General features: G+C 37.0%; 1 protein-coding gene across 1 annotated transcript in view; it reads right to left on the reverse strand.

Moving 5' to 3' along the window:
• The window catches only part of KCNH7 (potassium voltage-gated channel subfamily H member 7), a 471,825-nt gene that overhangs the window by 65,080 nt on the left and 392,034 nt on the right, over nt 1-14,711 (reverse strand). The window contains 1 exon segment of the mRNA XM_021702769.1: nt 2,414-2,839. Within this exon segment, the coding sequence (XP_021558444.1) occupies nt 2,414-2,839 (426 nt within the window).

Consider the following 14,711-nt stretch of genomic DNA (forward strand, 5'->3'; position numbering starts at 1 on the left):
GATTTTATTTATCTTTTGACAGAGAGAGACACAGCGAGAGAGGAAACACAAGCAGGGGGAGAGGGAGAAGCAGGCTTCCCGCTGAGCCAGGAGCCTGATGCGGGACTCGATCCCAGGACCCTGGGATCATGACCTGAGTCCAAGGCAGATGCTTAATGACTGAGCCACCCAGGCGCCCCTGTTTTATTTTTTAAAATCATAAGAACAGACCTTTCACCATTTTACAGAAACACAAATGAAATCTTAATGAGTTAGGTATCTTGCCAAAATACAGCAAGTAAGCGGCAAAGAGGAGAGTCAGACCCAGGTCTAAGTCCAAAGTCAGAACTTTTCTCATATCATATCACATCTTAAAAGAATGAGGAGTAGCTTTGGGACCATGGGGGAGCCCATGAAAGCACACAGGAGTAGAGACCTGGCATTGCTTTCCTTGAGGCAAACTTCACATTTTCCTTGATGCTACCTGGAAAACATAGTCCAGACATCATTTTTCCCAGAGACTACTTCATCCTATACTAACATGAATCACGATTTTGTTTTCAGCTCTCTTGAAGTCCTGTCTGAAACAGTGATCATCGAAATCACATATTTTAATGTTATTATTTTCAAGTGATATAGAAATTAGAAATAAACTAATCAAATGTTGCATCCTAGAAATTCTCCCTTAATGGTTTTAATCGGCATATTCAAATACTGGTTTGATTGTTATTGATTAAATCTCATCAGTAAATCAACTTCCCCTAATGATCCTATTTACCTATTTATTTGTTCACCCATTCTTTTATTCCATCAAGTTGAAATTTAATTTGCTATTGGTGTACATATTTTAAAATTTGAAAGAGTGAGATTTTACTCTATTGTTTATCAATAAGAACTTACTTGCTGTAAATACATGGATCACCCATTGTAAGAAACTCATAAAGATAAGTATCAAGAAGTATTTTGCTTTCTTGCCTCTAAATTAACAACCAAAGTTAGGAGTATCTACCATGAAAAGTTCAACTGGTTTAACAGCAGCTAATTTTTTCTGATTATTTTTCTAAGAGTTTCACAGGTATTATCTCATTAGAGCCTCAAATTAAAAATAAATAAAACAATGTAAGAGGGGAAGTAATATTATTATCCTTACTGATGAGGAGAGTCAGGCTTGAGGCTTTGTGTAAGGTTTGTAGAATCCAGGAAGAACATATTGCTCCATTGCCCTGCTCTTTTTTTTTTTTTAAGATTTTACTTATTTATTTGAGAAAGAGAGAAAGAAAAAGCAGGGGCTGGGAGAGTGGCAGCAGGGTATGGAGAGGGAGAGAATCTCTCAAGCAGACTCCGCGGAGCCCGACGCAGGGCTCCATCCCAGGACCCTGAGATCACAACCAAAGCTGAAATCAGTCTGTTGCTGAACCAACTGAGCCACCCAGGTGCCCCTCTACTGCCCTGTTCTTAACTCATCAGAGTTCAACAGGCATGATCTATTGGAGAGAATTTACTTCTAAACCAATTGTTCCCCTCGGCAGAGGAGGATTCTTTTATCCTGAAGCCTTAATTGGTCAGGGAGCAAACATCTGCAGAAGGCATTTTGATATTTGATCTCTTGAACAAAAAGAAAAGATGGGGTTCTCAGGTAGAAAAGTAACCTGAATTTTTAAAACTCAACACATTGAGGTTATCTTTCTCAAGCTACTCCCTGAGAACTACTTTCACACCTTCTCTAAGTCTTTCCATTATAGAATCCAGGAAGATTATTTACAATAAAAATTCATGGCAATTAAATGGAGGGGACTTTAGGAGAACTTAACTGCTTTTGGATCAAAGAACCCCTTGAGAATCTGGTTAAAGTTATGGACTCCAACCAGAAAATGCACTGTACTCTTACTTGTCAGATTTCCTTGAAGTTTCCAGCTTCATAAGATACTGGGAACACAAGAAGTCTTTTCCATTCTAGATACTATTTAAGAGAAAGAGTTTTGAACAAGACATTTTAGAAGATGCCTCTTCCACATAATTTGAACATAAAACAAATTCCTGCTGTCTCAAACCACAATTATGAGTCAAGAAAGAAAGAGACATCTTCAACTTTGACAGTTTTATACCCATGAAGTTAACATGTAGAGATTTTACAGCCTGGAAATGTGTTATGTGCTATGAAACACTTTTCCAAAATTTCCTTTCTTGGTTAAAAGATAAATAGTCTTTAGTATCTCTTAACAAAAAAAGAGAGAGTTGTGAAGTATTTGCAGTGGCAAGGTTGTCCCATTTCATTTTATAGCATTTCCGATGAAATGAATTTCATCTCTGAGATACGGGAAGTTTGTAAAGCAACAACTTGTGGGTTTTTTTGTTTTTTGTTTTTTTCAGTTGAAATAGATTCACTTTTGTAATTGCAATCTTTCAGAAAATAAGATTCTTAAGCAGCACTTACCTCATCAGAACCAGATCCAAAAATCAGCAAGTCAAAAGGAATTGCTGCAACCATGTCGATCAGGAACCAGCCTTTGAAGTAGTGTATTGCTATTTTGGCCGGATCACTTACCACTTCTTCATTCTGATTTACATATGTTGTTCTGAAGTTTATGAGAATATCTATGATGAACATAATATCCACAATCAAGTCCACCACATTCAAAGGGCTACAAGAGTAGCCACATTCTCGTCTTTTCTGTTCTTCTCGGTCATTGAGGAGAAAGGCTGCAGAGTAGGGCGTGAAAATAGCAGTGTATATGACCAAGAGCAGAATAAGCCAATCCCAGACTGCCTTGAAGGGGCTGTAGTGCAATATTGTAAACTTGTTGATGCGTGGGGTCTGCAGTTTATATTCTGGCAGGACATCTGCTCCTAAAGAGAGAACCTGATCAAAAAAAGAAAATCGCACACTACATAAAAATGTCATTATCTGATCTTCTAACCTACAGAAATATTAAGGTAATTATACATCAAAATCTATTAGGCAGGATGCATATAATTGTGAAGGATGTATGAAAAACACATAGTTTAAAGGACCCGATATAAACACCCTTTCTGCAGTATATTTGACCCCAGAAAACTCTATTGGTATTTCTTGATAAACATGATTTTCACTGAAAAGTAAAGAATATTGTCACCGAGAAAGCAAGGAGTGGTTACTGGTTCTTTTGGAACATACTAGTACTCAGAAATAAAAATACATGGCTGTTTTTAGAAAATCACAAAATCAGTCTGATACATGAGTAATTCAGTTTTCAAACCTCAGAAAGGATTGTCTGTAATGAACAGAAGCAGCCTACTTGGATCTGTGTTCATATTTAATTTACATATATTTAATTTATAATTAAACCTTGATAAATTAAACCCAACTCATTCAAATCGTTAATTACAATTTTCCCACCTGCAATCTGTTTTTAACATTAGAAAAAAGGCACACGAGACTAAAATAAACACAAAGGAGTCTTTTTCCTAAAAAGTTGGGAGAATATTTTCTATTCTGGGACAAATGTACTTTCACCCAAACTCCTCCATCACATTTAGAGAGCCAGAAAGAGAGAATGGTGCAAAGAGATGCTCAGAATATCGGTCTGGAAATGTTGCAAGATTATTAGCACCAGTGGGCACTTAAGCCCTGAGATTTATTCTACGTGATAAGACATTGGTAGACTAAAATAGTTCATCTTGTAGAATCTTAGTTTATCTGAAAAAATTAGAACTAAACTTGAATCACATCCCAGTAGAAAAGTTCATGAGTTGGTAACTTTAGACGAAGTTTCAAGAACCAAGTTCAAAGCAAAAAGTTTATCTCGTTACCGAAAAATGTAATTAGTCTTAATATAGGGGTTTACAAAAATGGAAATTTTTTGATGGCTCCACAAATTGCACCTAGAGACATATTTTAAGGGAGCAGGGGGTTATATATACTCTTATATTATGAATATCCCATGTATATGCAATGTCTCTCAGAGTTAATTTCACTGAATAAATTTTTAGGCTAGATTCTCCTAAATACAGCTAATATATTATCAACTTTGCAGCAAGAACCTCAGATAATCCCCTACTGGTTAGTCAAAGAGTGTTATTTCTCTGTTCTTGGTAATTCTATCCCTGTAGGTTTTAACTTGATTATAACAATATCATAGGCAAATTTCAATTTTAAATCGTATTTTCATTGTCATATCTCATACCTTTTTTCACATATGAGCTACCATTCTTATCTTAAAAAGAACTTGAGAAGTTTAATAACAACCACAAATGAGGTACAGCATGATTTTTAAATATAACAGTTCAGTTAAAATAGACAAAGGTGCTTTAAGGTAACAGCTAAACTGATTTAATTTGAATTGAAAAAATAATAATACAGAACCTAGCCATTTTTTTTTCAGTCCAGAGTAAATTTGAATAGGAAACATGGCTTTATTTTAAGCTATTATGAGAAAGGACAGGAATTATTAGTAAAAAAAGAAATCTGGAAAATAAAGTGATTTCATTGTTTCTGAAATACTGAAAAATTTCAGAATCCAAGGTCTCAATCTTTATCTCTAACTCTAAAGAGGAATAAGGTTTGGAAAGTCTGTCAGTTGATTACTGCAGACTGTTAGAACTCCAATCTTGTTATGCTCAGTACAGAAAACTAGCCCATAATATTTTGGTCTGGAAAGAATGGATCATCTCTTAAGGTGTTACCATGTACTATCCCTTTCTAAAAACAAAACAAAACAAAACAAAACAAACAAACAAACAAAAAACCAGGGAAGATTCAGAGTGTAGAAAGTAAAATCCGAAATCTTATTTTGCCTCTCAAAGTCATCTAAAATATGGACTCATTCTATTTTTCCAGTTCCTTCTCTCAGTAGATTCTTTTATGCACTCTGACAAAATTTGGCTAAAATCTTTGAACTACTGAGATATTTCCAAATCCCTAAATTCACAAATTTCTCTCATAAAGAAAGGGTATGTAATTATCCAAAGAGAACAACAACAACAAAAAAAGTCATTCTTAAAGAGAGGGATATTTGTCTGAGTTTGCTCCCTGCTTAAGTGACATGCCCCTGATACCAACCTCCCACATACGGCAGTTTGAATGCCCGTTTTAGCAGAAGTCTAAGTTAGAATGCATTCAGCCCCATTGAGCATCCCCTGAGAAGTGAAAACTGTGGATGGAGCCCTTTCCATCCCACATATGCAAGCATTCCTGTAACAGAAGACCGCTGTGCTAAGAGCTGGAAACTGAAAAATTGGAAAGATACTGTCCCTGAAATTGCAGTTTATGGTCTACTGGGAGAAAAACTCGTGCAGTCAAAGGGAAGCCCTGATGAGGTCCATCCATTCCTGGGTTGGTGGTGGTGCTGATGAAGGGGGTGGTCTCCATAGAGGCTTTTCAGGGAAAGATGTCACTTGAACTGAGACTTTGAGTGGGGGGAAGAAAAGAATGCAGCTGGGGGATGAGGAAACTGGAAACGGAAGACTATTACAGGCAGAGGGAACAAAATGAACAAAGGTAGGGAGGCATAAAATAATGTGTCGTGTGTTGAGGAATTATAAGCCGCCTTGTGCTGCTGGTGGACAAAATGCATTTGCAGTAATTGGTATGGTACCCAATTATATGGTACACATTCTTTTGACTTCTGCATGGGTATGCCTATGTTTTATCATTCAATTCTCTCATGAATTTTACTAGCCAATGATTTCAAAACTTTTATTTATATAGCATACTTCAGCACCATGAGGTCTCATTATCAATCCAAATGTGGTCATGGGCACCGAAGTAAGGTAGCCCTCTATTATTAAGTGATTATCTTACTGAGTCAGAAGATTATTTTGTTTTGAGTTTTCACCAACATACACAGGTTTTTAAGATCTTCTGGGAGAACTTACGGTCCTTTGAGAATATTCTTTTCTGTGAATATTGTTTTAAGAATTGTTAAAGGTTACCAGGCAGAGAGGGCAAGGTGACCAAGTTTAGTTTTAGATAAATGCATTTGGCAGTGGAAAGCAGGAGAACCCAGAGGGGGCAGGATCAGAGGCTTAGAGATAAATTAGGACTTTGGTACTAAAAAAGATAGATAAATGAAGAGAGATCAGGAAAGCCTGTATTAAGGGGAGGTGGCCGAGATTAAAAAGAGGGATACATTTGGGAAATAAATGCATCTCAAGATAAGAATGAGAAATAAGGAAATATTTGTTTTTTTGTGGTTTCAATAATGAGTTTTATTAGAGCCAATCATGGTAATACAAATCTATGAAGGCTCACCCATTTGTAGAATAAGGGAAAGAGCCCTAGACTTTAAATGTGAAGATCTGGGTTTAAACCAATTTTTTTGGTAAGTAATTTAATCTCTCTGGATCTGGGTTTTTTGGTTCTGTTTTTTCATCTGTGTGATGGAGATAGAATCTTTGCTCAAATCACCTCTCTATACAGAGCAACCATATCACATTAAGTAATTTCTATAGTAGTATCTGATAAAATGGGAAATACCTACATAAAGTAATTTCATTATTATTTAGAATTCTAGGGTTACTCATTTAATTCTTGATTTAAACAAACCAACTATAACCAAAACATTTATGAGCCAATTGGAGAAAGTTGAACACTGACTGGACATTGATAATATTAAGGAAATGTTCAGTTATCTATTCACTAGAATAAACTAAAACAAGACATTGTGGTTTAAAATAACAGTCATTTTATTATTCATGATTCTATGGACAAGAAATTTAGGCTGAACCCAGTTGGGTTATTCTTCTGCTCCACACAGTGTAAATTGGGGTCACTCAGATGTTTGGCTGGTGGCTGCACTTGTGTAGAGAATCTGGAAAGTCTTCACTGATATGTCTAGTACCTTGGTGGGGATAGTTTAAGGCTGGCCTCATGCAATATGCTGGAACAACTGGGTCTCTCCCTTTCTCTGACTCTAGATAAATATAATCTAAAGATACATATATATATCTATCTATGTATAGAGAGAATTTTTATATATATAATTTTTATAAAAACTGTGTTACATATAGAGTTATATATAGAGATATATAATATAAAGACTGTGTATACATATGTGTGTATATGTATGTATATACAGAGAGAGAGATGTATGTATATATACATACAGAGATACAGTTTCTATAAAAACTATATATAATTTCTCTATACAGTCCCTTTTTGTGGTACTTTTCTATATGGTCTCATTAGCAGGATAGTAAGATGTCCATGTGGAAGCTCAGTACTCCTAAGGGAGAAGTAGAAATGTCCAGTCTTCTTCTTTTTTTTTTTTTTAAAGATTTTATTTATTTGACAGAGAGAGAGACAGCGAGAGCAGGAACACAAGCAGGGGGAGTGGGAGAGGGAGAAGCAGGCTTCCCACAGAGCGGGAAGCCCGATGTGGGACTCGATCCCAGGACCCTGGGATCATGACCTGAGCTGAAGGCAGACGCTTAACGACTGAGCCACGCAGGTGCCCGAAATGTCCAGTCTTCTTAAAGTCAAGGCCTGGGAATAGTACGGGATCATTTTTCCCATATTCTATTGACCATCTTGGAGACAAGCTATCACAGGAATTATTGACAATTGTTTTTAGGTGTGATGCTATTGTGGCTTTTTTTAAATAGTATTTACTTTTTAGGGGTACACAGTGAAATATTTATGGATAAAGTGCTATAGCTTTTAGGGTAACTGTGGGGCGTGCATTCCAAGGCCCCTAGTGGATGCCTGAAACTACAAATGATACTGAATCCAATATATATTATATTTCTCCCTATACATACACACCTATGATAAAGTTTAACTGATAAATTAGGCACAGTAAGAGATTAACAACAGTAACAGTAAAATAGAACCATTATAACCATGTGCTGTAATAACAGTTATGTAAATGTGGGGTCTCTCTCTCCCTCTCAAAATATCTTACTGTAATGTACTGACCCTTCTTCTTGTAATACGTGAGATAATAAAATGTCTATGTGATGAGATGAAGTGAGGTGAACGACACAGGTATTGTGACATAACGTTAGGCTACCATTGAGCTTTGGATGATAGTCAGACAGATGATCATCTGCTTTCAAACCATGGTTGACCATGGGTAACTGAAACTGCAGAAAGCAAGGCTGCAGATAATGGGGGACTATTGTAATCCAGGGTGAGAGAATGGAAGGCAGAGAGAAAGTCTGGTTATTTGCAGCAACATTAGTTGTGTGTTGACTTTTACTAAAACTGGGAGATGGGCATATAGTATTTCCTATTTTTAAAACATGTTTGTATTTTTTCACAATAAAAAACAGTAATTTTAGAATTTCAGCCAGAAAGGCCTAAGATCAATTGAGGATGTAATTTCCTAATGGAAAAAAAGAACTGGGTCTACACACATCACAAGGGCTCACTCCTATCAGAGTTCCTTGTTGGATAAGCTTGGATTACTGTTTCTACAACAGAATGTTTAATTTGCTCTCTGCACATCTCATTCATATCATGTTGGTCTTCATTCAGCCATACAGACTAAACACAATGCCAACTTTGTCGGCCTTGACGTGTTTGCCTTTAAAGTCCCGACAAATCGGTGGCTCAGACAAATCATGTTACAAGAAGATAGTCGAAAAAGCTAAGTCTGCAAATGCTTATTCCTCAGAGTATACTTGGCTGCATTGCTCATTAAGTTAGATTAAAACACAGCCACTTCTCAGAGACTCATTAGGTTAGACCTCTTATTGAAGTACTTTTGCTTTATTAAAGTTTCATATTCAGATTTCAAGTTTTCATTCTGGATTGACATATGTATGCTTTTTCATTTCTCCTCCATAAAACTACCACTAAATGCAATGTTCATGTCGGTTAATATCATTTTAGTAAATATTTGCATTATGTACTCCTTTTATAATCCATTTCCCGGAAATAATTGATCTCTCTTGAGGAATCAAAAGGTTTCATTTCTTTTTTATTAAAAAAACAGAACAATAAGAATTATTTCATTAATTGTATTCTCTTTTTTCCTTCTTGCCTAAAACTATGAGTTTAAGGGGTGCCTGGGTGGCTCAGTCGGTTAAGTGTCTGCCTTTGGCTCAGGTCATGATCCCAGGGTCCTGGGATCGAGTCCTGCTGCCCCTTGCCCCCTGCTCATACTCTTGCTTGCTCTCTCTCTTTCTCTCTCTCAAATGAATAAATAAAAAATCTTAAAAAAAAACAAAAAAAACTATGAGTTTAAAATTTCAGTACAATTATTTCTATTTCCCTTCACATTGTTTTAGTTGTTCTATTTCCATTTCAATGATCTAAATGCATGTATCTTTTATAATGTCACTTTATGCTTCTTTGGAAATACGGTAAATGTATAAATTATAAGTCATAAGTCAGTTAATATTAATCATGAAAGTGCTTTAGAGCCGTTATGTTGGAAATGAAATATTAGACAGGCAAATATTTGTTTTAAAAATGTGAATAGGATTCTGAGGCACCAGTGATGAAAAGGAGAAAGGCTGCTACACAATCCATTAAGTTTCCTTACAAGAGCCAACTTCTCCCACACATTTGAGAAATAACATACTTTAGAAAGATAAAACATGATTAATTGAACTATTATAAGGATTTTCTTTTAAGAGTGAAAGAAAAAAGAAGGAAAAAAAACAACAACAAACCCTCGCTCTATAAAAAAGGGGAACTCCGTGCTCTCCAGAAAGACACTTCTATTTTCTCTTTCCTCAAACCACCAATTAAATGTACAGTTTAACACAGACTAAAATATGGTTTTCTTTACCAAATCCAGTTTTTCATCTTGCTAACACACTGCTATTTGTTTAACTTGTAACAGTTAAGTGTTATATAAAACCAAAATCTTTATACGAAACAGCACTATTTATTCAATGAAGATCTACTGCGAAAATTTTGTGTGAACACCAGGATTAATAACTACTCTTCTCTTTTGAAAAGTGCAATAGGGAGCGATTAAGCTTTCCAAAAGATTATCCCGTACTTTTGGCAGCCGTTAAACGCCATGCTGAGGTGTTGGTAGAGAATGCTCATCTGTTATTTATCCTTTACTCAGGACTTGCAGTTAACTAATAGGCTAGCTATATTTTTATCTATCGGGAAAAGTAGTCAGTAACAAAATGAATCAGATAGGTCATTTAGCATCAGAAAAGATTTAAATTCCCCTGGCTTTTCAGCAGCTGATTTAAGAAGTCCAGCAAAATCTGAGTAATTTTCATGAAAACAGGCAGTCCCACTGATAATTACCCAAATATTTAAAATAAAAGATGAAAAAGAGTCACCCAACAAATGAAATCTGTCACTTAGGAAGGTTCTTAAGTGAATAAAATATTAAAATTAGGTAGTAGAATCACTGCAGCTGTCCATATTCAAATAATTTTCTTTTTTTTTCAAATAATTTTCTAAGGCTTAGGTTAAAGTAGGCATTGTATCATTTATGCATGTGTGCACGTGTGTGTCTGTGTGTGTGCTGGACTGAGTCAGATGATAGCACGATTTTGTAAAAATCAGAGTCATGTGGGTACAGCTAAGTGTTAGGTTTAGTGTTTTGTTTTGTATGTAGCATATATGCTAATAATACAAAAACTATCTGCTGCTCAAAATATGTGCGACTCAGAATATGAGAGAACTGGGTTTGATAATATCTTAAACATTTATAATATTCATAAATTACTGTAAACACATGTATATTAAAAATTACAGGGTCTTCCAAGGCCATAAACTCTGAACTTTCATGCCAATGGCCAACTGGGCATGGGCCTCAGTTTTGGCTCCTCACCCCTTGCCAGGCTAATCCGGGAGCTTGTGAGAGCACCTTGCTGCTGATACCAGATGCTCTCTGGCTTACGTTTGCTTCCTTGCCTCCTCTCTCCTCTTTCCTTTCTCATGGAGACTGCACACATGCACTCTTCTCTCCATTTCCTTTATCTTTATTTTTAAATGTATCTAAATTTAAGGCGAAGGAGCATGTAGCACGCTTGTTTGCGAGTAAGCTTTTCACAAATGTTTTTCAAAAGCGCAGATAACTAAGAAGCAGGCTTAGAGATGGGAGAGGGGAATAAAGGGTTTAGCTAGGCTACTTGGAGGTAGACGTGCCAGGCGCCAATAGCAGAAGATGCCTGGCAGAAAGAAAGTCTGGGATGGCACCCCGGAGGAGGTTGGAGCTCAAAATTTCATCCTGTCCAGGCAGGATAAAATTCTGGAAAGTAGATTCATTTGCCAAGAATATATACAAAGAGAGAGAATACACTGGGAATAACTAAAATGTGGGATAGAGAAAAAAGGCATAGCCAGTACTCCTGGGCTTATAATAGGACCTGGAATGTATACATAGTACACCAAAGAGTAGTTGAGGGGGCCTGTCTGTAGCTTAAAACAGAAGAAAAAAGAGATGATGGAGATAGCAATATGGAAAATGCATGAGAGAAAGGATTATGATAGAAACAGCTGCTGTGCACCAAAATGTGTTGTTTTCCCTTCCATGGAATAGAGTTTTTGCTGCTAGGATGTGTCTGCTTGGCCCAAAACTACATTATCCAGTCCTGTTTGAATCTAGGTATGGCCATGTGTCTGACGAGTAGCACTTCTTGGCCGAAGCTTTGAAGAAGCAGGTGTGTCTTTTCCTGCTCTCTCTTTTTCCTTCCTCTTGGTAAGCACAGATGCTTCTAAGGCCTCAAGTCCTTAAATCCAGTGGGGGTGGTAGAGCCTTCAAATATAAGAAACTTGTCACCAAATTACCAAGAGAAGGAAAATCCCTCATTGCCCAGGAATACCAGCTTCGGCTATTACCTGAGCATGAAATATAATATTAGATAACCACAGTAATGTGGGGATTTATTAGTTCTGGCAGCTAGCATTACCTTAATACTTGGATCTTTTCTTTGGAATATGCTGCGTAAGATAACACTGGCTCTGGAGAGAGAATGACTGCTCATTTTATCAATGCTTTGTCTTTAAGAAAGAGGACAGGTAATACTGAATATCTTTTATGTTACTTGCCAGGCTCAGTACTGAATTAGAGCATTCAATTCTCTCAACAGCTCTTTTAGATAAGCATAATTATCTCCATTTTTATAGGCTAAGAAACTGACTCAGAGACTGAATAACTTACTTGAGTTCTCAGAGCCAACTAAAGTATTATCAACCATAATATTCCCTAACTTTACTGAATGCCTATTATTTACTGAAAATTATATGGGCATTATCCCATTTAAATGTCACAATTATAGGTATTTATTGTGGACTGAATTGTGTCCACCTCACGCCCCTCCCCCCCCCGCAAAGACACTCTCAAGTCCAAATCCCTAGTACCCACGAATGTGACCTTATTTGGAAACTGGTCTTCTCAGATATAATCAAATTAAGGTGGGGTTACACTGGACTGAGGCAGGCCCTAATCCAATGTAACTTGTATCTTTATAAGTGGAGGGAATAGATACAGAAAGAGATCCACAGGAAGAACATCGTGTGACAATGGAGGTAGAGATTGGAGTGATGTATCTATAAACCAAGGAACACCAAGACTGCCAACCACACAGAAGCTAAGAGAATGGCATGGAACAGATTTTTCTCTAGAATCTTCTGAGAGAGAGAACGTTCTCCTGCTGGCATCTTGATTTCACTTTGAGCCTTCATAACAGTAAGCGAAGAAATATCTGTTGTTTTAAGCTACCTAGTCAGTGGCAATTTGTATGACAGCCTAGAAAATATCAGAAGACAGCGCTATTGTTTATTTCACTCTACAGATGTAAATTCCGAGGTTAGCTAACTTCCCAACGCTGTCTGGTTACATAGTGCCTGTCTTCTTACCTAAGCAGCATACCGATATTCAATTTATTTTTTCATGGGAATAAGGCCCATGTTTTCTCACCATAAATACTGTTTCCAGAAGAAGAAATTATTTTATATGGGTCTGTGTGAATGTTTTCATAGTTATCAAATGCTTTTAATAAAATCCTGATCACCTATGGCAAAATAGTAAATAAAGAGACTTATGTAGAACCACTTCTTGTCAAGAGTCTAAAGGCCACTTGTTTGGATAGACACACGTGTAGAAAAAACAAATGGAAATGTTAAATGGCTATAATGGGCACCAAAATAAAACAAAGACAATTTCCATTAATTAGAAATTCATAATCTGTCAGATATTATTGAACAGACCAGACTCCGGACTGACATAGCCCTGTTACATATCCCAGCTCTGCCATGGCCATTTAAAAAAATCTCCCTAAGTATCAGATTCCTTAGCAGCAAAATAGGACAGCAATACCTTCCTCACAGGCAACTGTGAAATAAGTAAGGTCACAAATGTATAAAGTTCCACAAATAATCCCTGTCTCACTCACCATAAACAACAAATAAGTATTTTCATTATAATTTTCAGTGTATTTATCTTGAAAAACTCAAAATTTAATTATAGATAACATTCAATGCCAATTACAGTTATTGACTGAATCCAGTTCTCTGATGTGACCCTTGGAGAAGTCAATTACGCAAAGATAGAGACAGCAGAAGACAGACAGATAGGCTCTTGATTATGTGTGTTTGCTGGTAAGATAACAATTTTTCTTTGTTTATGAACATCTCAATTATGCTATATATCAGTAAGATCACCTCTGAAATTCTGCAATTCTGTTATTTTTTTAAAACTGAACAGGTTGTTTACCCTTTCACACTAAATCGGTGTGATTTTGCTGTGTATCATCTGTAGGTCAATGTTTAATATATTTTAAGGAAATAAATTGGAAACCCTCTCCACAAAAATTTCAGGATGGTGGGGAAATACAAATGTGTGTAAGTGTATAAGTGTTTAGCACTGTGTATTATCCTGAGATGTACAGGTGGGCTTTTGTGAACTTCTTGAAATTATTTAAATAACATAAGATGTGTGGTGCTGTTTATTTCTCAGGGAATATGTGTTTATGTCTTTTATCAGATTTTCAAGCATCTAAGACCTACAAGTAGTTAAAAACCCTAATTTAAGGCATGAACTTTTATAGGTTTCCAAGTCTCTTAGTGCCACAAACGCATTTATAATCATCAAGTGAAAGAAGGCGACAGAGAGAGAGAGGCAAAAGAGTAAGAACAGGAAATGTTTAGAGAGAAAATGAAGCATAAAGTAAAGGTGGTAGCACTAATAGGAAATGTGCTCAAAGTTACAGTGAAGACAAGGACGGCACCTTGACCGGAGCACAGGTGAGCTCTTTCTCCATGATTGACAGAGATTTTCTGAGTTTACAGGGTGAATGGTCTGTTAATTCTCAGGCCTGGGCTTTGCTTTAAAATAACTTGGCTTCACGGGCAGTTTCTCATTCCTGCTCAATTGTCAAATGAGTAATGCCTTCCTGTCGAGGACTAAGTACATTCAGTTACTAAGCAGCTTTTGCAAGTGTGACATTCCTACCAAATTTGTAGTTGAGAGTCTTACTTCGATGGGCCATGTTTGAAGATTAAGTGGCACTATCCTGCTGCCTTGCTAGAACAGGCAGGGGCCAGGGATGGGGCACTACCCTGCTGCTTGCTGAGGCCTGCGAGTGAAGGCAGCTGCAGCACTCCCTTGCTCTCTGGCTGGAGCATTCTCCTGCTCCCAGCCTTAAGCCGGCAGGCTCACTCGGACAAAGCATTCACCTGCTGCACTCCTGAAGCCAATGGACCTACATAGTCAAGTTCTCCACTGCCTTTCTGAAGCCTGCAAGCATGCCTCATCCCCTACACTCTACAGCCACCTTGCTAAAGCCAGCAGGTGTGCGTGATCCACACAGGGGATGGCCCTTGATCTCACCTG

The sequence above is a fragment of the Neomonachus schauinslandi genome, chromosome 3, assembly GCF_002201575.2.
Source record: "Neomonachus schauinslandi chromosome 3, ASM220157v2, whole genome shotgun sequence".
Taxonomy (NCBI): Eukaryota; Metazoa; Chordata; class Mammalia; order Carnivora; family Phocidae; genus Neomonachus; species Neomonachus schauinslandi.